Genomic DNA, 27,024 nt, shown 5'->3' on the forward strand with positions numbered 1-27,024 from the left:
CGCCACTCAGCTGCTCGCAAACAAATTGTTCGTCCATCGCGATGTAGCCGGTGCTCTTCATCTTCGACAGCTTTGCACTAAGGTAAAGCGAAACTACTGCTTGCCTCAACCGCTGCGGACGAAACCGCAGCTGCTACCGACGCGATCATGGACGGCGACCTTGCGGTTCAGAAGGCAGGCGGCTGACGCGCGCAATAAGTTAAAACGAAACTACCGTTTGCTGCTAGAAGTGTGGACGAAACCGCGGCCGCTATTGACGCGATCACGGACGGCGACCTTACGGTTCAGAAGGCAGGCAGCTGACGCGCGCACTGAGTGAAAACGAAACTACTATTTACGGCAACCGCTGCGGACGAAACTGCGGTGGTTATCGACACGATCATAGATGGCGACTACGCATATGGAGGCACACAGCTAGCCGCCAGCGCGGGGTTGCGCGCGGCTATAAACGCAAGAATAAAGGCTTTAAAGGCACAATTAGCCATGAAGCGCTTCGGCGTTGCTGTCAGTCACGTGCCGCGTACGATTGCCGCATGAGGACTACGGCGATGCGGACTGTGCTGCTTCTTTTCAGATGGACGCTACGCCGTTCTTGCTCTATTGCAGCGCGCGTATGCGGTGCTCCGCGCATTTTTTTTTTTTATTCCTCTAATATATACGTCAGTGCGCACGCTATCGGCACCTACCCTATCTACAAATAGAAGGCGCATGGTGGTAAGCTACGGCCTCCGAGATTCAAGTGCGAAAGCTTAGGCGCGCTGCCCGTTCTCAGAGGTTGGGTGGCTGCTTGCGTATTTATTATGCAGTTCGTGCAATGCTGTTATGCACTGTGATGTGCTTTTTGACACTCGGGCATGGGTAATGGAGGTTCTTTGGATCGAGCGCACCTTGTGTTCACCGTTTTAGACACTTAATTGTCGAGAGCGGGACCAGGGAAAATTTATCAGTGGCTCGTGGAACCCCGAGCAGGGGCCTGCGGAACCCGTAGGTTCTGCGGAACCCACTTTGAGAACCCATGGTCTATGGCATTTCACTGCTGAGCTACACTTTAGGGTTTGATCCCGGCAGTGGCGGTCGCTGTTCAACGGAGGTAAAGTTAACATTAAACCTTGTGCACTTGAATTCATGTGCACGTTAGCGAAACCCAGGGGGTCAAATTTATTATGGAGTCCTCTACAACTGCGGCCCTCATAATGCGATTGCAGTTTTGGCGCGAAAAATCCCAGGAAGTAATTATCTTAATTTCTGTCCAGCCTCTACGCCTGGGCAGCCATATGTGTTCACGGTTCATCCAATAGATAAATATGCGCTGTGCCACTAGAACATTTAATTTTTTTTTTCTTATGGGAATATGTGCAAGTCCACAAGGCTGTTGACTAAGACAGCAGCGAATTTCAATTTTTCAAGCTGCCATGTCGCAGTCTTGCTGATCCATAGCCTTGCCACCCATTCTTTTTTTTCTCTGAGGATTCCCATTCTCTTTTTTCTCTGAGGACTTGGTGGAAGGAATGGAGACTTATCTTGTTGCAGACAAGTCGTATCATGTGCTGGGGCACACAACGCATGTGCCTAATTTTGTAGTTCTTGACCATGGTGCATGCGAGAGAGATATGCAAAAGCGGACGTTACAGGAGGTATTGGTGCAGCCCAGGCTGGCCACATCAGAAAACACAGGGGATTCTGCATTGTCGTCTGCTGACCTTGCACATTGTAACTTGGATTTCCTTAAGGATGAGGAAGCTATCTCAGTTGCGGTCTAAGCTTTATCTACTCTTGATGGAGGCTGGATATGAAGTTCTTTACCAATGGAGCATGGTTGGCACTCACCCACTGGCATCAACTACTACTTGTGTTGTTTATGTCTGAAATGCCTTTCGTTCATGTTAGCCTTGTGCCTTTGCAGGTGTCAGTGAAAAACACCAGGCAATACAGGAGCGAGCAGCACAAGTCTTTAAAGGACTTGTTCCCCAAGTACAAGGTAATTATAGCAGCTGGCGGCTGGAACAGACATTGGTACTGCTGAAATGCCAAAGCCTGCTGAACCGGCTGAAGACCCAATTGACGAAGCTATAACCAAGCTTCCATCACAGCTAGCATTACTGCAAGAGTGCGGACAGCGGCTGTCACATCCTGCCTTCAGAGGTAATACAGAATATGCCAACTGTCTTTGAGATCCATTGCATAGAGATTGCTCACTTTATCAAGATTGCTGAAGGTCACGAATGCATCTTATGGCAACTGCGAGCGGTTGTTCTTATGCTGCAACTGGCACATGAAGTGATGGTGGAAGATAGTGGGTAAAAATTGTGCTATGGTGCAGTTCACTTATAACGATACCACATACAGTATAGACCACTTATAACCTAACCGCTTATGGAGCAGGACTGGATATAGTGCGGTCTTTTCGGACTCCCGTTAATTTTCCCATAGCACTCCATGTATACACATATCGCTTATAGTGCAGTTGTGGGAAACGAAATACCGGTTACAGTGCGGCTGCCTGGGAGTACAAAAGTCAGCGGACACGGCGAACGCTTCCCTCAAACCGGTGCCCCAAGGAGTGCTCGAGGAAGAGAGACGAAGTGGAGGAGAAGGGCACTTGGTGCGAACGAAGAGCCAGTAAGGCTGAAACTAGAATCTTGAGTGCGAGTCTTGAAATATCACGGTGCGCATAGCGAGCGAGCGAGCGCCACGAAACGGCCTACGCTCGCTTCACGATAACGGCAGTAAATGAAATTTAAGGGAGCGGGCGGCGCCGGCACATCACGGCGAAGGGCGCACGCGGAGACAGTGGAACTTATTCTTACACCGTGCCGTGGAATGTGAGGGAGGAGGGTGGCAGGGAAGCGGATTTCGCCTCGCATCTCTACCGCTTCGGTGGCTCCCCTCGCCCTCCCTTTTAGCTCCCTCACTTTCGACTGTCACTGTGCGCGCCCTCTGCCGTGCACGCGCCGCCGCTCCGGCCGGCCCGGCACTAGCTCGCTGAAGTTTCGTTTTCTGCCGTTATCGGGAAGCGGGCGTTTGCCGGCTTGGGGCAGTTTCGTTGGCCGGCCTGGGACAGTGCCGCTGCTTCCCTCTGCGCCGTAGCCGCAGTTTGCAAGGAAGCATAAAGGAGAAAGAAGGGTTCACTGCCATTTTCTACACGTGGCTACGGTAGCCTGGCTGAGGCGTCGATACGTACACACGTGTGTTCCGGCGCAACGCAGAATCTGCGACCTTGCCATTTGAGAGAGGGTGCAATTTCCGCTGCGTTTTTTTTTCTTTTCCTTTTTTTTTTTGTTTCGTTCGCGCGTGACATTGAGGGGTCTCTCCTAAGCATTTACGCTATGTCGGTACCGGAGCAAGGCCGGTCGGAGGCGCCGCCGCGTGATTTGGTTCGAATTAACGAGATTCGACTCTAAATTGAATGCAAACGTTCTAGCCGCATTCCTCGACTGTCGGATATGCGTGGCGGCTCGGTGTACATGTTTTGCATATGTGTGGGCCTTGAAAGTTGTTGGTTTTGTTATAGTGAGGTACCGCTTATAGTGCAGATATTCGCGATTCCGGCGACTTACGTTATAAGCGGTCTACACTGTATAACAATATATCAGGTATAACAACGAGTCGCCTTACACATTAGGTATATGAGAAAAAAAATGTATATAGTATAATGATTTGTTTTGACTGCATGTCAGATACAACGATCAAAATTTTGCCTTTTGGATGCTGTTTTTTATGCATACTGAGCTTGATTTTTGTTCTTTATCAATGGAACATGGTTGGCACTCACCCACTGGCATCAACTACTACTTGTGTTGTTTATGTCTGAAATGCCTTTTGTTCATGTTAGCCTTGTACCTTTGCAGGTGTCAGTGAAGAACACCAGGCAAGACAGGAGCGAGCAGCACAAGTTCATAACGGATTTTTATGCCGACAACAAGGCTATCATCGCCAAGCCAGCGCGCCATGAGGCCCTGTGGGGCTTCATGGCGCGCTGGAGAAGCTTGTCGCGGACCCAGCTCGCCTGATGAACCGAGGTAGGTGGCTCCTTCTTGAGGGCGGGGAGAGATGGATGGTGCAGGCTGAGCTCATTAAGGTGTGTGCCTGCTGTTGGGGGTATTGGGTATCGTTTACGAGGTACACATTGAACTGCACATTTATTGGATGAACAGAAATATATATATACGAGACTAATAGGCTGACAGCAAGGAAGGTAACCAATGTCATTAAAGCAATTAAGGCAATGAATTTATTAGGAATCAAAGAAATTTTTTACAATCTAAATATATCATTTTAAAATGCAATTATTGCCGCATTTTTGTGCGTATAAGACACAACAAAGATTCAAATAATTTGTCATGGCAGTAAAGTCGGGGTCTAGGTTATATGCAAATTTCGCCTTAAAAGTGTTGCTTCGCACCTCAAAGCAAAATTCTCTGCCATTTAATGTTTTGTTATCTCCTATATATAAAAAGATAAGGTACCCCACCCTCTTCCTACCCCTGCATGTGTAAGCTTGCTTCTCCCCTCTTTCATCGTTGCCCATTCTCCTCCCCTTTAACAGTTGCCATTTTGCGTTTAGTGGATAGGGAATACTGATCGCGACTCCCCAAACTAGAACTCTGATCACGATAAGCTGCGCTCAGCGCCTGGTCTAGCACAGCAGGATCTGAAGGAATAGCTATATTCACAAGGCGGAGAAGATCGCCATTTGAACTTGCGGATAGCGTATCGCATTATAATCTGTCACCCGCTGTCGTGGTGCTTCCTCAGTGCGCGAGAAGTGCTTCGAGATACGACGGATAGCGAAATCACTGTTGATATTTGCAGCAGAGACGTGTTTGCTCCGTCATCGTTGCAGATTCGAGGGCTTTTCCAACTGCGTTGTGAAGTGATGTGATTCACCTCGCATGACACGTGGCTGATTCTTGAGTGATCACTGCCATACGCGGGCAGAAACTAGGAGGTTAACAAAGAAGCTTGTGAACAAGTCAAGAACCGCACAAAGAGCGATGGAACGAAAAATGTTAGGCCTAACATTAAGGACGGGAAGACAGTGGTGTGGTTCAACAAGGCTGAGATAAAGCACCGGCTACATCGCAATGCATGGCTGAACTATTTGTTGGTGACCAGCTCAGTGGCTAAAAAATAATGGGGATGTGCACGTGGTAGTCAGTTGCGCCTCAGATGAAGACTCGCGCCGCGGCCGCGCTGCCAGGGAAGTCGCGAGGCCTTCGCAGCTACAAGCGCTAATCAGTAAGTCAAAGGCTCACTGCTGATTTTCTGTTTCACGCCGCACACATTTAAGGTGCAACTGCAACACTGGCGTCTGTAGTCTTCATCACGCCAGCATTGCGACACACTTAATAGCTACCATGCCACTGTTTCTGCTGCACACCAAAAGTTGCCTTGCGCACTGTGTCACGCCAGCTTGTCACCCTCGGGTATTTTCATACACTGTCCGAGCAGCTTCGGACGGGCTATTCTTGCGATTGCTTTCAATACTGCACCCTCCAGGCGCAACAGCACAATTTTTCCATAGTGAGTGTGGTTACCCTATGTCACAGTTTTAGACGTAGATTCTTTGGCCTACATAACATTCCTCATAAGAAGCGTCCCTAGCGTATTATACACAAACCATATCCCTGCAAAGACTGATATAGCCAACAATAGTGTTATCAACCATTACTAATCATCATAATTTAACCCGCCGGGCTAGTGCTGTGGCCATGGCATTTCACTCCTGAGCTACACTTTGAGGGTTTGATCCCGGTAGTGGAGGTCGCTGTTCAACGGAGGTAAAGTTAACATCAAATCTTGTGCACTTGAATTCATGTGCATGTTAACGAACCCCAGGGGGTCAAATTTATTATGGAGTCTTCCACAACTGTGGCCCTCATAATGCGATTTCTTTTCTGGCGCGAAAAATCCCAGAAAGTAATTATCTTAATTTCCGTCCAGCCTCTAGGCCTGGGCAGCCATATGTGTTCACGGTTCCTGCAATAGATAAATATGCGCACTGCCACTAGCACATTTAATTTTTTTTTTCTTATGGGAATATGTGCAAGTCCACAAGGCTGTTGACTTAGAGAGCAGTGAATTTCAATTTTTCAAGCTGCCATGTTGCAGTCTTGCTGATCCATTGGCTTCCCACCAATTCTTTTTTTTCTCTTAAGATTTGGTGGAAAAAAATGAGACTTATCATGTTGCAGACAAGTCGTGTCATGTGCTGGGGCACACAGCGTATGTGCCTAATTTTGTAGTTCTTGACCATGGTGCATGCGAGAGAGATATGCAAAAGCGGACGTTACAGGAGGTATTGGTACAGCCCAGGCTGGCCACATCAGAAAACACAGGGGATTCCGCATTGTCGTCTGCTGACCTTGCACCTTGTAACTAGGATTTCCTCAAGGATGAGGAAGCTATCTTGGCTGCGGTCTAATCTTTACCTACTCTTGATGGAGGCTGGATATGGAGTGCTTTACCAATGGAGCATGGTTGGCACTCACCCACTGGCATCAACTACTACTTGTGTTGTTTATGTCTGAAATGCCCTTTGTTCATGTTAGCCTTGTGCCTTTGCAGGTGTCAGTGAAAAACAGGCAAGACGGGAGCGAACAGCACGGATTTATGCCGACAAACAAGGCTATCCTCGCCAAGCCAGCGCGCCATGAGGCCCTGTGGGGCTTCATGGCGCGCTGGAGTAGCTTGCCGCGGACCCAGCTCGACTGATGAACCGAGGTAGGTGGCTGCTTCTTGAGGGCAGGGAGAGATGGATGGTGTAGGCTGAGCTCATTAAGGTGTGTGCCTGCTGCGGGGGGTATTGGGTATCGTTTACAAGGTACACATTGAACTGCTCATTTATTGGATGAACAGAAATATATATACGAGACTAATAGGCTGACAGCAAGGAAGGTAACCAATGTCATTAAAGCAACTAAAGCATTGAATTTATTAGGAATCAAAGAAAACTTTTACAAGTCTAAATATTTCATTTTAAAATGCAATTTTTGCCGTATTTTTGTGCATGAGACACTAAAAATTCAAATAATTTGGCATGGCAGTAAAGTCGGGATGCAGGTTATATGCAAATTTCGCTTTAAAAGTGTTGCTTCACACCTCAAGGCAAAATTCTCGGCCATTTAAGGTTTTCTAAATATAAAAAATAAGGTACCCCACCCTCTCCCTACCCCTGCATGTGTAAGCTTGCTTCTCCCCTCTTTCATCGTTGCCTATTCTCCTCCCCTTTAACAGTTGCCATTTTGCGTTTAGTAGATAGGGAATACTGATCGCGACTCCCCAAACTATAACTCTGATCACAGTAAGCTGCGCTCAGCGCCTGGCCTAGCACAGCAGAATCTGAAGGAATAGCTATATTCACAAGGCGGAGAAGATCGCCATTTGAACTTGCGGATAGCGTATCGCATTATAATCCGTCACCCGTTGTCGTGGTGTTTCCTCAGTGCTTCGAGATACGGCGGATAGCGAAATCATGGTTGGGATTTGCGGCTGAGACGTGTTCGCTCCGTCATCGTTGCCTATTCGAGGGCTTTTCCAACTGCGTTGTGAAGTGATGTGATTCACCTCGCATGACACGTGGCTGATTCTTCAGTGATCACTGACATACGTGGCGGGCAGAAACTTGGAGGTTAACAAAGAAGCTTGTGAACAAGTCAAGGACCGCACAAAGAGCGATGGAACGAAAAATGTTAGGCCTAACATTAAGGATGAGAAGATAGTGGTGTGGATCAAAGAGCAAACGGGGCTAGCCGATATTCTAGCGGACATTACGAGGAAAGAATGCAGCTGGGCAGGCCATGTAATGCGTAGGATGGATAACCGGTGGACCATTAGAGTTACAGAATGGATACCAAGAGAAGGGAAACGCAGTCGAGGATGGCAGAGAATAGATGGGGTGATGAAATTAGGAAATTTGCAGGCGCAAGTTGGAATCGGCTAGCGCAAGGCAGGGGTAATTAGAGATCGCAGGGAGAGGCCTTTGTCCTGCAGTGGAGATAAATATAGGCTGAAGGTGATGAAGATGACGTCGGTGATAACGTCAGTGATGTGAATCCATGTTTATCGGCATCGCCAAAGAAGGGGGTGCAGCTCGAGCTGCTGGACGAAAATACGATGTGGACGCGTCGTGCATCCCAGAATGGAGACCGTTTCTTCAAAGATTAAAGCTCTGTTGTATAGTTATTTTTGCGGGTAATTTGCACGGATTGTATTTTTTGCAGGCAGCTGTAATTGGGGTTGTGGGTTTCAGAGGTTGGCGACTTATACGTGGAAAAATGCGGTGTGTCGGAAGACAATCTACTTAATTGACCTGAAAAGAAGTCGCGTGAAGTAATGGTTCTTAGATTCTCTTGGCAATTAGATCATGGCAGTGACACCTGAAAAAGAGCAGTTTATCTCTTAGTGAACTTTCCTAATCTCCTTCAGTTTTTGCGCACATTTTCAGGCACCACTGTCACTGTTACTTTTGGTTTCTTATCCTCTTGCTTTTACTTGTGTAACGAGCGTTGCTTTCTATCCTGGCCGCAGCGGCCGCATTTTGACGGAGGCGAAGTGCAACAACGCCAGTGTGCTTGCGTTGTAGTGCACGTTAAAGAACCCCAGGTGGTCAAAATTAATCCGGAGCTCTCCACTACGGCATGTCTCGTAATCGGAGCTGGTTTTGGCACATAAAACCCCAGAAAAGAGAAGTTTTGCTTCCTTTCTCAACCTTTCTTGCTTTTGTTGTTGCTTTGTTCATTTTTGTGGACAAGTGCCTCCAGTGTACCCGTAGCAATGATAAGGTTTGCAAAAAGGTGGAATCTTGAAATGATGAACGGCGCTAGAACAAGCAATGTTGCAGTATCTGACATTTCCACGAGTGGACATGTGTTCATCACAGCACAGACGGTTGCTATCCGCATGTCGAAACTGTGGCATCAGGGACATTCCTTGTTCATACTACTAGTACCAATTGCTGCTAGTATGCGTACGCGAATGGTGCATGCAGTTGGCATTAGTTGCCGGCTCGTCCTAGCTCCTGCCTCAGTGTTTGTGGTGTTTCCACTAGATGCAATACCAAGTAGCCCACTGTCGCAACCTTTTGCGAGTGTATGTTTCGGAATTTTTAACCAAAAAGCTGATTGCGGCTAATGGGGGATGGTATGATCTCTTAGATGGAACATTGTCAGCTACCAGTTCTTGGTAGTGGAAACAGTGGAAGCTTTGGCGAAACACTGTTCATGTCAATTTTAGTGAATAGACTGCAAGAGGATAAAAGCGAAAACCTGCGCACTCGCAAGACTTTAAAAACATTACTCAATGTTTTCATTTTAATACATTGTTAAGTTCCTATTCCTTCTTTTCTCCCACTAAAGGTCGTGGGTTTGAGTGCCTTAAATAAATCTTCCCTAATTAACTGTGCCTTAATTAAATTCGCCCTGATTTACACCAAATTGCGCGGGTTCAACTCCCACCAAAGGTTGTGGTTTTGAATGTCATTAACTATGTCTTAATTAAAACCAAATGTAGTGGGTTTGACTGTCGAGCTTCAAAATGTCAATTAGAATCCAACTTGGAGATATGGCTTGTTTGCCCATATATCCAAGTAAGTGCGGCTCCCACCAAAGGTCCTGGGTACAAGTGCCTTAAATAACTATCATAATTAATGGTCCCTAATTAACTTTGACCTAATTAACACCAACGGTCATGGGTTCAACTCCCACCAAAGGTTTTGAGTAACCTAACTCCATCCTAATGAACTGGGCCTTAATTAACTTTGCCCTAATTAACACCAAAGGTCGAGGGTTGGACCCCCAATTTTAGTGCCATTGAAAATGCCGAAGGTCTAATTTCCGTCCCATGAGCCATCGAACTTTTTAATATATCCAGTGGCGGCTTGCTGAAGGGCCAGGTATTACTGGGACAAGCACCTTCTAGCGTATATATATATTGCATATATCATGGATACGCAGATACTACAGTGGAATGTTTGTGGTGTATTGCACAATCTAGATGACATAAAGGAACTCCTACAGAAGGTCAATCCAAGGGTGCTGTCAGTCCTAGAAACACATCTTAATGTTTTTCACACACAAACTTTCCCAGGCAGTATGCCATTTACTGGAAAGACCGCAACGATGCCCTTGTCTCGTCCGGTGCTGTGGCTATAGCAGTAGATAAGGCTGTTGCTAGCCGGCAATTACAGCTTAAAATGCCTGAGAGGCAGCTGCAGTCCATGCGGTGCTCTTTAATAAGCTGGTCACAATTCCCTCTCTGTACATCCGCCCTGAATACCACGTATCAAAAACATAATTTCACAGCTTTATTTATAAGCTCCAAACGATGTGTTCCCTGTTGGAATGAGGAGTACAACGAAGGTCACAGAAATCAAAATAAGGCTTGGAGTCACGTTCGCATTTACACAACTACTGAGAACTTGATCAGCTTCAAGAAAGTAAAGTCTAAAGGTAGAAGAACGTGATTCCGTACCAGGTGTGTGCTGATCTTTGCACCTAGGGTTTTATGCCATGCTGCACAAAGGAGGTGGTTCTCATTGCTACTGGTTACAGATATTCTTTACTCCAGAGCATGGGCTCTCAAAGTGGATTCCGCGGAACCTAGGGGTATTGCACAATCTAGACAGACCCCTGCTTGGGGTTCCGCTAGCGACTGATAAATTATTCCTGGTTTCACGCTCGCCAAGCGGCTAAGACGGCGAGCAGGAGGTGCGCTCGATGCAAAGAACCTTCATTACCCATGCCAGAGTGCCAAAAAGCACATCGTACTGTGGAGCAGCGACGCGCAAACTGCACAATAAATCCATCAGCAGCTTGCAGCTACTGGTTACGGATATTCTTTACTCCAGAGCATGGGCTCTCAAAGTGGATTCCGCGGAACCTAGGGGTTCTGCAGACTCCTGCTTGGGGTTCCGCTAGCGACTGATAAATTACCCCTGGTTCGACGCTCGCCAAGTGGCTAAGACGACGAGCAGGAGGTGCGCTCGATGTAAAGAACCTCCATTACCCATGCCAGATTGCCAAAAAGCACATCATACCGTGTAGCAGCGACGCGCAAACTGCACAATAAATCCACCAGCAGCTTGCAGCTACGCAACCTCCGAAAACTGGCTGTGCGCCTAAGCTTTCGCACTTGAATCTCGAAGGCTGTAACTGCGCATTTATCCCGTTTGTAGATAGGGTAGGTGCCGATAGCGTGTGCACTGACGTTTACATCGGAGGAATGAAAGAAAAAAAATGTGCGGAGCACCGCAAATGCGCGATGCAAGAAAGCAAAAACAGTGCTTGCTTCCAACCGAAAGGAAGCGGCGCAGTCCGCATCGCCGCCACGATCCTCAGCGGCCGTCCTACGCCTTACGCGACTGACAGCAACGCCCGAACACTTTGTGCGCAATTTCACCCTTTGGCTTTATTCTTGCGTTTATTGCCATGCGTTACACCATGACGGCGGCTAGCCATGTGCCTTCCTAAGTGCGTAGTTGGCATCTATGGCAGTTTTGGCTGCAGCGGTTGCTGCAAACAGTAGTTTCGTTTTGGCTCGGTGCGCGCGTCAGCTGCATGTCATCACAACTGTGTAATCGCCGTCCATGATTGCGTCGATATAGCGGCCGCGGTTTCATTCGCAGCTGTTGCGGCATGCAGTAGTTTCGCTTTGACTCAGTGCAAAGCTGTTGAAGATAAAGAGCACCGGCTACATCGTGATGCATGGCTGGACTATTTGTTGGCGACCAGCTCAGTGGCTAAAAAATAATGGGGATGTGCACGTGGTAGTCAGTTGCGCCTTAGATGAAGACTCGCCGCGACCGTTCTGTGAGGGAAGTCGTGAGGCCTTCGCCGCTACAAGCGCTAATCAGTGCGTCAAAGGCTCACTGCTGATTTTCTGTTTTACGTCGCACACATTTAAGGTGCAACTGCTTCATTGGTGCAACACTGGCGTCTGTAGTCTTCGTCACGCCAGCATTGCGAGACACCCAATAACTACCAGGCCACTGTTTCTGCTGCACACCAGAAGTTGCCTTGCGCGCTGTGTCACGCCATCTTGTCACCCTTGGGTATTTTCATACACTGTCTGAGCAGCTTCGGACGGGCTATTCTTGCTATTGCTTTCAATACTGCACCCTCCAGGCGCAGCAGCACAATTTTTCCAATGTGCGTGTGAATACCTTATGTCATAGCTTTAGACGTTGTAGATTCTTTGGCCTACATAACATTCCTCAGAAGGAGCGTCGCCTAGCGTATTATACACAAACCATATCCCTGCAAACATGGATATAGCCGAGAGTAGTGTTAGCAACCATTACTAATCATCATAATTTAACGCGCCGGGCTAGCCTTGTGTCTATGGCAGGGGTTCTCAAGTACGTTCATCCAAAGGAACCCTGCTAAGCTCCATAAAGTGCCAAGGAACCTCCCCACCCGAATTACCCGAATGTCGAATTATCGAGTTTATCAAGAAAACAATCAAGAAATACTTCACTACGTCAACACGCTTTTATTTACTCAATGATTCATCAAATCTAGTTTTTATTTAGCACAAGACCAGTGCGGAAGCTGAAATTCTCGTCATCTCATGACTGATTAGCGCTAGCAGCGGCGAAGGCCTCGCGACATCCTTCGCAGCGCACGGTTTCATGTGAGACGCGCTTTGCACCAACTGGCGCACATCCCGATTAGTTTTTCGCCACTCAGCTGCTCGCGAACAAATGTTTCGTCCATCGCGATGTAGCCGGTGCTCTTCATCTTCGACAGCTTTGCACTGAGTTAAAGCGAAACTACTGCTTGCCTCAACCGCTGCGGACGAAACCGCAGCTGCTACCGACGCGATCATGGACGGCGACCTTGCGGTTCAGAAGGCAGGCGGCTGACGCACGCAATAAGTTAAAACGAAACTACCGTTTGCTGCTAGAAGTGCGGACGAAACCGCGGCCGCTATTGACGCGATCACGGACGGCGACCTTACGGTTCAGAAGTCAGGCAGCTGACGCGCGCACTGAGTGAAAATGAAACTACTATTTACGGCAACCGCTGCGGACGAAACTGCGGTGGTTATCGACACGATCATAGATGGCGACTACGCATATGGAGGCACACAGCTAGCCGCCAGCGCGGTGTTGCGCGCGGCTATAAACGCAAGAATAAAGGCTTTAAAAGCACAATTAGCCATGAAGCGCTTCGGCGTTGCTGTCAGTCACGTGCCGCGTACGATTGCCGCATGAGGACGACGGCGATGCGGACTGTGCTGCTTCTTTTCAGATGGACGCTACGCCGTTCTTGCTCTATTGCAGCGCGCATATGCGGTGCTCCGCGCATTTTTTTTTATTCCTCTAACATATACGTTTGTAGATAGGGTAGGTGCCGCGCACGCTATCGGCACCTACCCTATCTACAAATAGAAGGCGCATGGTGGTAAGCTACGGCCTCAGAGATTCAAGTGCGAAAGCTTAGGCGCTCTGCCCGTTCTCAGAGGTTGGGTGGCTGCTTGCGTATTTATTACGCAGTTCGTGCAATGCTGTTACGCACTGTGATGTGCTTTTTGACACTCGGGCATGGGTAATGGAGGTTCTTTGGATCGAGCGCACCTTGTGTTCACCGTTTTAGACACTTAATTGTCGAGAGCGGGACCAGGGAAAATTTATCAGTGGCTCGTGGAACCCCGAGCAGGGGCCTGCGGAACCCGTAGGTTCTGCGGAACCCACTTTGAGAACCCATGGTCTATGGCATTTCACTGCTGAGCTACACTTTAGGGTTTGATCCCGGCAGTGGGGGTCGCTGTTCAACGGAGGTAAAGTTAACATCAAACCTTGTGCACTTGAATTCATGTGCACGTTAACGAAACCCAGGGGGTCAAATTTATTATGGAGTCCTCCACAACTGCGGCCCTCATAATGCGATTGCAGTTTTGGCGCGAAAAATCCCAGGAAGTAATTTCCGTCCAGCCTCTACGCCTGGGCAGCCATATGTGTTCACGGTTCGTCCAATATATAAATATGCGCAGTGCCACTAGCACATTTAATTTTTTTTTTTCTTATGGGAATATGTGCAAGTCCACAAGGCTGTTGACTAAGACAGCTGCGAATTTCAATTTTTCAAGCTGCCATGTCGCAGTCTTGCTGATCCATAGCCTTGCCACCCATTCTTTTTTTTCTCTGAGGATTCCCATTCTCTTTTTTCTCTGAGGACTTGGTGGAAGGAATGGAGACTTATCTTGTTGCAGACAAGTCGTATCATGTGCTGGGGCACACAACGCATGTGCCTAATTTTGTAGTTCTTGACCATGGTGCATGCGAGAGAGATATGCAAAAGCGGACGTTACAGGAGGTATTGGTGCAGCCCAGGCTGGCCACATCAGAAAACACAAAGGATTCCGCATTGTCGTCTGCTGACCTTGCACATTGTAACTTGGATTTCCTCAAGGATGAGGAAGCTATCTCAGTTGCGGTCTAAGCTTTATCTACTCTTGATGGAGACTGGATATGAAGTTCTTTACCAATGGAGCATGGTTGGCACTCAGCCACTGGCATCAACTACTACTTGTGTTGTTTATGTCTTATATGCCTTTCGTTCATTTTAGCCTTGTGCCTTTGCAGGTGTCAGTGAAAAACACCAGGCAATACAGGAGCGAGCAACACAAGTCTTTAAAGGACTTGTTCCCCAAGTACAAGGTAATTATAGCAGCTGGCGGCTGGAACAGACATTGGTACTGCTGAAATGCCAAAGCCTGCTGAACCGGCTGAAGACCCAATTGACGAAGCTATAACCAAGCTTCCATCACAGCTAGCATTACTGCAAGAGTGCGGACAGTGGCTGTCACATCCTGCCTTCAGAGGTAATACAGAATATGCCAACTGTCTTTGAGATCCATTGCATAGAGATTGCTCACTTTATCAAGATTGCTGAAGGTCACGAATGCATTTTATGGTTACAACTGCGAGCGGTTGTTCTTATGCTGCAACTGGCACATGAAGTGATGGTGGAAGATAGTGGGTAAAAATTGTGCTATGGTGCAGTTCACTTATAACGATACCACATACAGTATAGACCACTTATAACCTAACCGCTTATGGAGCAGGACTGGATATAGTGCGGTCTTTTCGGACTCCCGTTAATTTTCCCATAGCACTCCATGTATACACATATCGCTTATAGTGCAGTTGTCGGAAACGAAATACCGGTTACAGTGCGGCTGCCTGGGAGTACAAAAGTCAGCGGACACGGCGAACGCTTCCCTCAAACCGGTGCCCCAAGGAGTGCTCGAGGAAGAGAGACGAAGTGGAGGAGAAGGGCACGTGGTGCGAACGAAGAGCCAGTGAGGCTGAAACTAGAATCTTGAGTGCGAGTCTTGAAATATCACGGCGCGCATAGCGAGCGAGCGCCACGAAACGGCCAACGCTCGCTTCACGATAACGGCAGTAAATGAAATTTGAAGGAGCGGGCGGTGCCGGCACATCACGGCGAAGGGCGCACGCGGAGACAGTGGAATTCTTTGGCCTACATAACATTCCTCAGAAGGAGCGTCGCCTAGCGTATTATACACAAACCATATCCCTGCAAACACGGATATAGCCGAGAATAGTGTTAGCAACCATTACTAATCATCATAATTTAACGCGCCGGGCTAGCCTTGTGTCTATGGCAGGGGTTCTCAAGTACGTGGTGCGAACGAAGAGCCAGTGAGGCTGAAACCAGAATCTTGAGTGCGAGTTTTGAAATATCACGGCGCGCATAGCGAGCGAGCGCCACGAAACGGCCAACGCTCGCTTCACGATAACGGCAGTAAATGAAATTTGAAGGAGTGCCGTGGAATGTGAGGGAGGAGGATTTCGCCTACCGCTTCGGTGGCTCCCCTCGCCCTCCCTTGTAGCTCCCTCACTTTCGACTGTCACTGTGCGCGCCCGCTGCCGTGCACGCGCCGCCGCTCCAGCCGGCCCGGCACTAGCTCGCTGAAGTTTCGTTGTCTGCCATTATCGGGAAGCGGGCGTTTGCAGGCGTGGGGCAGTTTCGTTGGCCGGCCTGGGACAGTGCCGCTGCTTCCCTCTGCGCCGTAGCCGCAGTTTGCAAGGAAGCATAAAGGAGAAAGAAGGGTTCACTGCCATTTTCTACACGTGGCTACGGTAGCCTGGCTGAGGCGTCGATACGTACACACATGTTCCGGCGCAACGCAGAATCGGCGACCTTGCCATTTGAGAGAGGGTGCAATTTCCGCTGCGTGTTTTTTTCTTTTCCTTTTTTTTTGTTTCGTTCGCGCGTGACATTGAGGGGTCTCTCCTAAGCATTTACGCTATGGCGGTACCGGAGCAAGGCCGTTCGGAGGCGCCGCCGCGTGATTTGGTTTGAATTAACGATATTCGACTCTAAATTGAATGCAAACGTTCTAGCCGCATTCCTCGACTGTCGGATATGCGTGGGGGCTCGGTGTACATGTTTTGCATATGTGTGGGCCTTGAAAGTTGTTGGTTTTGTTATAGTGAGGTACCGCTTATAGTGCAGATATTTGTGACTTTACGTTATAAGCGGTCTACACTGTATAACAATATATCAGTTATAACAACGAGCCGCCTTACACATTAGGTATATGATAAAAAAAATGTATATAGTATAATGATTTGTTTTGACTGCATGTCAGATACAACGATCAAAATTTTGCCTTTTGGATGCTGTTTTTTATGCATACTGAACTTGATTTTTGTTCTTTACCAATGAAACATGGTTGGCACTCACCCACTGGCATCAACTACTACTTGTGTTGTTTATGTCTGAAATGCCTTTTGTTCATGTTAGCCTTGTACCTTTGCAGGTGTCAGTGAAGAACACCAGGCAAGACAGGAGCGAGCAGCACAAGTTCATAACGGATTTTTATGCCGACAACAAGGCTATCATCACCAAGCCAGCGCGCCATGAGGCCCTGTGGGGCTTCATGGCGCGCTGGAGAAGCTTGTCGCGGACCCAGCTCGCCTGATGAACCGAGGTAGGTGGCTCCTTCTTGAGGGCGGGGAGAGATGGATGGTGCATGCTGAGCTCATTAAGGTGTGTGCCTGCTGTTGGGGGTATTGGGTATCGTTTACGAGGTACACATTGAACTGCACATTTATTGGATGAACAGAAATATATATATACGAGACTAATAGGCTGACAGCAAGGAAGGTAACCAATGTCATTAAAGCAATTAAGGCAATGAATTTATTAGGAATCAAAGAAAACTTTTACAATCTAAATATATCATTGTAAAATGCAATTATTGCCACATTTTTGTGCATATAAGACACAACAAAGATTCAAATAATTTGTCATGGCAGTAAAGTCGGGGTCTAGGTTATATGCAAATTTCGCCTTAAAGGTGTTGCTTCGCACCTCAAAGCAAAATTCTCTGCCATTTAATGTTTTGTTATCTCCTATATATAAAAAGATAAGGTACCCCACCCTCTTCCTACCATGTGTAATTTGTCATGGCAGTAAAGTCGGGGTCTAGGTTATATGCAAATTTCGCCTTAAAAGTGTTGCTTCGCACTTCAAAGCAAAATTCTCTGCCATTTAATGTTTTGTTATCTCCTATATATAAAAAGATAAGGTACCCCACCCTCTTCCTACCAAGCATGTGTAAGCTTGCTTCTCCCCTCTTTCATCGTTGCCCATTCTCCTCCCCTTTAACAGTTGCCATTTTGCGTTTAGTGGATAGGGAATACTGATTGCCACTCCCCAAACTAGAACTCTGATCACGATAAGCTGCGCTCAGCGCCTGGCCTAGCACAGTAGAATCTGAAGGAATAGCTATATTCACAAGGCGGAGAAGATCGCCATTTGAACTTGCGGATAGCGTATTACATTATAATCCATCACCCGTTGTCGTGGTGCTTCCTCAGTGCGCGCGAAGTGCTTTGAGATATGGCGGATAGCGAAATCACACTTGGGATTTGTGGCTGAGACTTGTTTGCTCCGTCATCGTTGCCTATTCGAGGGCTTTTCCAACTGCGTTGTGAAGTGATGTGATTCACCTCGCATGACACGTGGCTGATTCTTCAGTGATCACTGACATATGCGGGCAAACACTTGGAGGTTAACAAAGAAGCTTGTGAACAAGTCAAGGACCGCACAAAGAGCGATGGAACGAAAAATGTTAGGCCTAACGTTAAGGACGGGAAGAGAGTGGTGTGGCTCAACAAAGCTGAGATAAAGAGCGCCGGCTACATCACGATGCATGGCTGGACTATTTGTTGGCGACCAATTCAGTGGCTAAAAAATAATGGGGATGTGCACGTGTTAGTCAGTTGCGCCTCAAATGAAGACTCGCGCCGCGGCCGCGCAGCGAGGGAAGTCGCGAGGCCTTCGCCGCTACAAGCGCTAATCAATGCGTCAAAGGCTCACTGCTGATTTTCTGTTTCACGCCGTACACATTTAAGGTGCAACTGCAACACTGGCGTCTGTAGTCTTCGTCACCCCAGCATTGCGACACACCCAATAGCTACCAGGCCACTGTTTCTGCTGCACACCAGAAGTTGCCTTGCGCACTGTGTCACGCCAGCTTGTCACCCTCGGGTATTTTCATACACTGTCCGAGCAGCTTCGGACGGGCTATTCTTGCTATTGCTTTCAATACTGCACCCTCCAGGCGCAACAGCACAATTTTTCCAAAGTGGGTGTTGATACCCTATGTCATAGTTTTAGACGTTGTAGATTCTTTGGCCTACATAACATTCCTAATAAGGAGCGTCGCCTAGCGTAATATAAACAAACCATATCCCTGCAAACACGGATATAGCCGACAATAGTGTTAGCTACCATTCCTAATCATCATAACTTAACCGGCCGGGCTAGCCCTGTGTCGATGGCATTTCACTGCTGAGCTACACTTTAGGGTTTGATCCCGGCAGTGGGGGTCGCTGTTCAATGGAGGTAAAGTTAACATCAACGTTAATGAACCCCAGGGGGTCAAATTTATTATGGAGTCCTCCACAACTGCGGCCCTCATAATGCGATTGCAGTTTTGGCGCGAAAAATCCCAGGAAGTAGTTATCTAAATTTTCGTCCAACCTCAATGCCTGGGCAGCCATATGTGTTCACGGTTCATCCAATAGATAAATATGCGCTGTGCCACTAGAACATTTAATTTTTTTTCTTCTGGGAATATGTGCAAGTCCACGAGGCTGTTGACTAAGACAGCAGTCAATTTCAATTTTTCAAGCTGCCATGTCGCAGGCTTGCTGATCTATAGCCTTGCCACCCATTCTTTTTTTTTCTCTGTGGATTTGGTGGAAAGAATGGAGACTTATCTTGTTGCAGACAAGTCGTGTCGTGTGCTGGGGCACACAGCGCATGTGCCTAATTTTGTAGTTCTTCACCATGGTGCATGCGAGAGAGATAAGCAAAAGCGGACGTTACAGGAGGTATTGGTACAGCCCAGGCTAGCCGCACCAGAAAAGACAGGTGATACCGCGTTGTTGTCTGGTGACCTTTCACATTGTAACTAGGATTTGCTCAAGGATGAGGAAGCTATCTCGGTTACGGTCTAATCTTTACGTACTCTTGATGGAGGCTGGATATGAAGTGCTTTACCAATGGAGCATGGTTGCCACTCACCCACTGGCACCAACTACTACTTGTGTTGTTTATGTCTGAAATGCCTTTTGTTCATGTTAGCTTTGTGCCTTTGCAGGTGTCGGTGAAAAACACCAGGCAAGACAGGACCGAACAGCATAGATTTATGCCGACAACAAGGCTATCATCGCCAAGCCAGCGCGCCGTGAGGCCCTGTGGGGCTTCATGGCGCGCTGGAGAAGCTTGCCGCGGACCCAGCTCGACTGATGAACCGAGGTAGGTGGCTCCTTCTTGAGGGCAGGGAGAGATGGATGGTGCAGGCTGAGCTCATTAAGGTGTGTGCCTGCTGCGGGGGGTATTGGGTATCGTTTACGAGGTACACATTGAACTGCTCATTTATTGGATGAACAGAAATATATATACAGGACTAATAGGCTGATAGCAAGGAAGGTAACCGTCATTAAAGCAACTAAAGCATTGAATTTATTAAGAATCAAAGAAAAATTTTACAACCTAATATTTCATTTTAAAATGCAATAATTGCCGTATTTTTATGCATATAAGCCGCACTAAAAATTCAAATAATTTGGCATGGCAGTAAGTCGGGGTGCAGGTTATATGCGAATTTCACCTTAAAAATGTTGCTTCACACCTTAAGGCAAAATTCTCTGCTATTTAATGTTTTGTTGTCGCCTATATATAAAAAATAAAGTACCCCACCCTCTCCCTACCCCTGCATGTTGAAGCTTCCTTCTCCCCTCCTTCATCGTTGCCCATTCTCCACCTCTTTAACAGTTGCCATTTTGCGTTTATTAGATATTGAATACTGCTCGTGGCTCCCCAAACTAGAACTCTGATCACGCTAAGCTGCGCTCAACGCCTGGCCTAGCACAGCAGAATCTGAAGGATTAGCCTTATTCACTAGGTGGAGATGATCGCCATTTGAACTTGCGGATAGCGTATCACATTAAAGGGCCCCTAAACCACCCAGAGGTCGAAAATTTAGTTGTGGTGTTGCAGTTGTGCACGAGTCTGCAACGAACACGTAGCCGCAAGAATTTTTCGAAGTGGTGCTGTAATAGCGGAGTTACGCGCGTTTGATGATAGAAAAATCGTTTCTCTCGTTTCTCTTTCCTTTGCTGCTCTCTCTGTCACTGGTCTCTCCTTCTCGCCGAGTGCTCCTCCAAATGTCACGTGACACACCTCATCGCCAACGTGCTACTCAAAACAAATGTCACTTCCGGTTTCTGAGCTTCTCGGCTACCCGCTGTTTCTGTCGCGTCGGCCCGTGCTCTTGCGAAGCGTGCCGCTATGGACCTTCTGTTGCGCGCTTGTCTAGAAAGGTTTGCCAATATAATGGGTCCATGCGGTGACACGCTGTGCCGAAGCACATCCGCTGGAGATGAAGAGCCGCCATGCCGCCTTCCCCAGATCGTGGTGACGATATGGGTTGGTACGTCCAGCTGTTTGCGCCCACTGGCTGTTAGCGCGTTCCGTGAAAATGGCATCGTCAGTGCAAGTGCGCGTGCGGTCTGTGCGTAGCAAGTACAAATGCTGAGGAGAACGTTTGCTGTAGGGACGTGACAGAAGTCGTTGCTAAAGGAAACGAGGACTGCATTACACAGCACCCATATTTCCCCAGCATATGCCTGAATCCTGGTGTTCTCGAGGCGGCGTACTACACTTTCTGTGAGCTCAGCATGCAAATAGGAGAGTTACACAAGTGAGTAAAATATGCATTCATTACAATGTTACTAGGTTAGCTCATTGAAACATCTGGCTAGTGTCGTTTGTTTTTGCTTGCAGAAAGTACCGCTTTGTCGCCTACCACCTGTTTACAAAGTGGATATGGAGGCGACTTGGCAGGTGGAACCGAGTCTTACTGCCTGCGTGTGTTGTGTCTCGCATTTGGCAGGAATTTCCCTCAGTGATGTACGTCGAATTCTAGCGCCCACAACTGGAAGATTGAAGCTTCGCGTATGGCATTTTCATCGCTTACAATTCGTTACCTGTGCGTACATTGCTAAATATGTTTTATGCACGTATAAGTTGCTCGAGTTCCGACCGCAGTACATGCTTTTTATGTATTTCAGTATGCTGTTTTTGTATTTTTAACATAGCAGTGCAAAGGCAGGGTGACAACCAGAAAAATCAAAATATGTCACCAGCACTTAGTAAAGGCTACCTTATGTATATAACTGCATTTGTGTAATGTTTAGAGTGAAAATTACACAGAAAATAAAGGGATTGAAGTGAACATTTATTTTGAAAGAAAGGTTAAAGAAAGCAATACCATTAAATGTGCACATGTACTTCTCAAAAGATTTTTTATTGGGAAAGCATAAGATATGTTACGAATGCATAAACACACAATGAGCAGCATAAGCAGGAAAATTCTATAAATATTGTTACGACTGAGTACGCTCGTGAAGGCATCGATCGCGCTCACATGGCGCGTCAAGTCGCCCGATCTCGTCTGTTGGCCTCTCAGGATATACAAAAAGAGCGGTACGATCGGTGCCATCGCGATGTACCGATGTATCGCGAGTTCGCCCCAGGTGCTTGGGTGCTTCTCTGGTCACCATGTCGTCGTGTCGGTCTCTCCCAGAAGCTTCTCTCTCGCTACACAGGGCCTTATGAAGTCCTACGTCAAGTTAACGATGTGAGTTATGAGATCTCGCCGTTACAGTTTGATCCGTCCTCAAGTCCGACGCCAGTTGACATCGTGCACGTTTCGCGGTTGAAGCCATACTTCTCTCGCAGTTCTTCGCCTGACATGCACCGAGACTGCACTTCAGCACCCGGGAGTCCTGTTACGAAAGGATAGGAGGCAAGAGAAGAACAAGATCGAGAGACACTGGCTGCTGCGTGTTGCTGCTGGTCAGCCATCTGGACCACGCTAACCCTACTTGTGTATATATTGTAAATACATCCAGTCTTACTCCCAACATCCCCGTTACATGACTTGTGATGCACAAGGGCCGGGGCACGCGAGCCCAAGACACGCGATGAGGAGCCATGGTGCTCGGAGGCCAAGCGCGGGATCAACAGTAGTTGACGGAGCGGATGAGAGGTGGCGCGAGTGCGGGGAAGACAGCGGCGGGAGAGCGAGTGTGTGCGGGCGAGACAGAGGTGAATGAGGAAAACGTGAGTGGTGGGGTGCGTTGGGTTGGTGTGGATAATAAAGGATAAGTTCGGGACGAACGTGTGGCGTGTCGTCGATCGTGACAGACTATTTGTTATTTTTCTTCTATAAAGAATGGCTCATACATGTTGCTTGAGGGCTGAGTCACCATGACACCTGGTGCAACACGTTGCATTCTGGTGTATGTGGTGGGCCTGACAGATTTGAGCATGGCTTCAGCAACTGCCTCTCATTTTGAGTGCAGCCATAGAATGGTAAAATGTTGTGATGTCCTGTTACTGAGGTTCTGCTTCCAAAACACTACAGCTGAAATCAAATGGTCCAAGATGTTTGCTCAAGGTGATGAGTTGAAGTCACTGTAGTACTGGTAATCTGTAACAGCCAAGTTCTTATGAGGCATTCACCAGCGAAAGTTATGATAGTCTAAATAATGTGCCATGCCATTGCCCACTACAACTGCTCAGTGTTTATGGCATTTTGTTGAGAACATGGGTCATGGCTTTCACTCCTGGTCATGGGGTATAAAATCAATCTTGATCATTGCATTATGGCACCTCACAGTCTCTGCTGCTTTTGGATAAGTGTGCGAGCCTCCATTAGAGCATTCTGTATAGATGATAAAAGCGAACATGTGAAACTATAAGTAGTATGGTACCAAATAGTCAGTGTAGGCAATGCAAAATGGAATCAACACAGTTTATGAAAACAGACTGTTAGGTTGCTGCATGGGGTTCCGGCTGGGCAGACCTCTTCTCACCAAGGCGGGATGTGAAAACTGCTTGTGGTGGTCAAGTTTCTCACTTCATTACTCGAAAGCAGGGCCACTGCTGAGCTTGCTTGTTGGAATGTTGCGTTCGTTTTTTTAGGAAGTTCATAGCATGGCAGTGCAGAGGTGCTGCACGTAGCATGGAAATGCTATGAACACTGCTCATGAAAACTGAGGGGGTTAGGTTGCTACACAGGCCAGCAGCTGGACAAACGTCTCACCAAGATGAAATGGGACATGGAAGTCAAAAGAGTTTGAGATGTTCCCTTAGGGCAGCCATCCGGAAATCTGGACCTGTGAGCAGCAATCAGCTCTTCCATAGACGGTGCCTCATATCTGTGTCAGGGACGTGCGAGTCTCGGAAGGGGTCTCTTTGGAGCTTGTCTTGTGAGAAGCGGCACCTGCTCTTGCCATAACATCCACCATCAGTTTGGCGACATATCCTGGGAGCGTACAAAATAATTATTTAGATGTGTTAATTATTTAGACGTGTGTAACAGCGACTGTATACACATGGCAACAGGTCTTTTGTAAATATTATCGTGCAATTGCTGCATTATGGCACCTCACAGTCTCTGCTGCTTTTGGATAAGTGTGCGAGCCTCCATTAGAGCATTCTGTATAGATGATAAAAGCGAACATGTGAATACTTGAAACTATAAGTAATATGGCACCAAATAGTCAGTGTAGGCAATGCAAAATGGAATCAACACAGTTTACGAAAACAGACTGTTGGGTTGCTGCATGGGGTTCCGGCTGGGCAGACCTCTTCTCACCAAGGCGGGATGTGAAAACTGCTTGTGGTGGTCAAGTTTCTCACTTCATTACTCGAAAGCAGGGCCACTGCTGAGCTTGCTTGTTGGAATGTTGCGTTCGTTTTTTTAGGAAGTTCATAGCATGGCAGTGCAGAGGTGCTGCACGTAGCATGGAAATGCTATGAACACTGCTCATGAAAACTGAGGGGGTTAGGTTGCTACACAGACCAGCGGCTGGACAAACGTCTCACCAAGATGAAATGGGACACGGAAGTCAAAAGAGTTTGAGATGTTCCCTAAGGGCAGCCATCCGGAAATCTGGACCTGTGAGCAGCAATCAGCTCTTCCATAGACGGTGCCTCATGTCTGTCTGTCAGGAACGTGCGAGTCTCGGAAGGGGGTCTCTTTGGAGCTTGTATTGTGAGAAGTGGCACCTGCTCTTGCCATAACATCCACCGTCAGTTTGGCGACATATCCTGGGAGCGAAGAAAAAAATTATTTAGACGTGTGTAACAGCGACTGTATACACATGGCAACAGGTCTTTCGTAAATATCATCGTGCAATTGCATATATGAGTTCGCACTGTTAGGGCCAGTGCTACTGTACTACCCTTCATTTGAAAAATAGCAAGCAATGCTGCGTTAGCTGCAATGCAGCCGTTTTTGAGGTAGAGTGCATTATATAGACCGTTTTTTCATGGGCGCCGTCATTGCGTAGGCAGTGGCGCCATCTATGGGCAGTTGGCATGCTGGCTTAGGCGAACGCCCGTGTTGTATGCTGTGGTATACACCAGCGGCAGTTTCTGGTGGATTTTTTCGCACTCGCGCGGTCTATTTAGCATGAAATGGCGTCTTCCAACCTGGGGAACGGTCCTGTGAGGCATAGTGAAGGAATTTAAGTCTGAAGTAATTAAGCGGCTGGAGTAACTGCTGGTGTTAGGGCGGACGGAGCACCCAGCGCGAGGTGTGTGCGTTTGTTTGAGCTTACAATCAGCCTTGGATATCAGTTAAGTATTTCTGAAAATTCGTTTCACGAATATTACCTTACTGCAGCATTCTCAGCACTGTAATTCTAAGCTGTGGTTTAGCTGCAACGAATAGTTGCCAAACATTTGACGATCCTAACAGCGTGGGTACCGTTCTACTGGAGAATAAGTCGTGCTGTTTACTTTGACAAGCGTTCAAGTTGTCATGTATAGATACGCTGGGCGACTGCCTTGTTTGCTGGGCAAGGTTTCCGCCTTTAGTTAGTTCTGCCTTTAGTTAGTTTAGTTTATAGTAACCGCATACCGTACAGTGTGAATCACACTTTTCGAGTGGTCGAACGACCAGCTGCAGACTGTGCGAGCCCCCGAGGCAGTACTGAATGCTGTGTTATAGATCTGTTTGTTCTATATAGGGTATGGGTCCAAGTGGTTCAAGCATGCGGCACGACCATGCGGAGTCTTATTGCGTCGTTATCCCGTGTTCTGTTTTATTTTGCCGCAAAAGGAGGACATATGAACTCTTTTTTTTTTTCGGTCTCGTAAGTTCAGTCATCTACGACGCATTCACCGATCTTACGGAAATTGTGTCCTTACAAATAACTGTTGGATTCTCTTTATGCGATCCCCTTTGTATATTGTCCCTTACAGGGCAAAAAGGCAATGCCGATCAAAGCATGAAGCTTGTGTTGTATCATGTTGGTTTGCCAACCGCAGTGCTCGCTGTGTTGAGCAAAGCCTTTGGCCTCTTGCAGGAGGCTAACGTAGACATAGTGATTTGAAGTCTACTAGACTTAAAATGCGTGAGAACGTTGCCGGTGGCTGATGCAAATGTTTTACAACAAGTCTTCGTCGAGTGAAAACCGATACATCCAACATAGTTGACAACACTTACACACACCGCGGCTGATGATGCACGTCGCATTTTTGCACATCCAAGAGAAATTTCCAGATACTGTAGCTACTGCTGCACCTAAAGGCTACTCAGTGGTTGTTCGACGACCTCATAAGAACTGGCATCTCGTAAATTGCACTCAGAACTAGCTAAAACACCTCCAAATCGTTCGGCAGCGAGCGACCGGCAACACATTCAAGCCGCTCCGCGCCGGCTCGCAAAAGCCAGAGAAGAGGAAAGGCTCATATCGCGCGCCCTTTCCTCCTCGCCAGATGAAAAGGTCTGTAGAATAACGACATTATATATGACAGCCTGTGCATGCAAATTGGTGTGTACACAAATTTGGGTTTCTCGGTGCTTCCACTGTATGACATATGAAGTTTTTATTGCAAGTGCAGGTAGTTTGTTCTGGCCACTGGTCACACAAATCGGTGGCTGCATTTGTTTGGTGGTAAACACGTTCTTGTCACAGAATATGAGTACTCAAATGTAATTAATAAGTACATCATTTTCTGTGATATAAATGTACAAGATTTCAAGCATGTCAGCGGTAAGGGAAGTCTGTAGCCTTAGTGTTACCTGCTACATACTGAACGAAGTCCTGTTATGCATGCTGTTTTCAAGTACGTTAACAACTGCTGCAAGGTTACAGCTAACTACTAAGTCGTGTGTCCTGCTTTTTTTATGTCTTTACGTGCCTGATAAAAAATGCCTTGAGCTAAATAATAGATGCTGCTTACCAAATGTTCCCGCCGCCTTGGCTGTAAAATGCCCCTTCCTGGACTTGCTGAGCCTCCTCTTCCAGCGTGTCTGCCCAATTTGGTCCTGAGCTTGGTCCCTTGAAGCATTCTCGTTTAAATGTAACACAGCGAGCTGGGTCCTGTGGGAAAAAAGTAACATTTGTTAAATCGTGAACATGAAAATGTAATGGTAAACACCTTGAACAGAAATCTG

At 47.4% G+C, this 27,024-nt stretch overlaps 2 protein-coding genes across 4 annotated transcripts in view; one reads left to right on the top strand and one right to left on the bottom strand.

Moving 5' to 3' along the window:
- The window catches only part of LOC119437635 (60S ribosomal protein L34-like), a 262,305-nt gene that overhangs the window by 141,489 nt on the left and 93,792 nt on the right, over positions 1–27,024 (bottom strand). The window lies entirely within an intron of this gene.
- LOC119437637 (uncharacterized) overlaps positions 14,652–27,024 on the top strand; it is a 57,015-nt gene continuing 44,642 nt past the window's right edge. The window contains exons 1-2 of one of the 3 annotated variants that reach the window (XM_049660753.1): positions 14,652–14,823; positions 16,792–16,835. In XM_049660753.1, coding sequence (XP_049516710.1) covers positions 14,706–14,823; positions 16,792–16,835 — 162 coding nt within the window. In that variant the 5' untranslated portion in view covers positions 14,652–14,705. Of the gene's footprint in view, positions 14,824–16,791; positions 16,836–19,682; positions 19,803–27,024 lie in introns of those variants that run through there. The other 2 variants (XR_007465219.1, XR_005189464.2) reach the window with 2 other exon arrangements.

This window comes from Dermacentor silvarum, chromosome 1 (assembly GCF_013339745.2).
Source record: "Dermacentor silvarum isolate Dsil-2018 chromosome 1, BIME_Dsil_1.4, whole genome shotgun sequence".
Taxonomy (NCBI): domain Eukaryota; kingdom Metazoa; phylum Arthropoda; class Arachnida; order Ixodida; family Ixodidae; genus Dermacentor; species Dermacentor silvarum.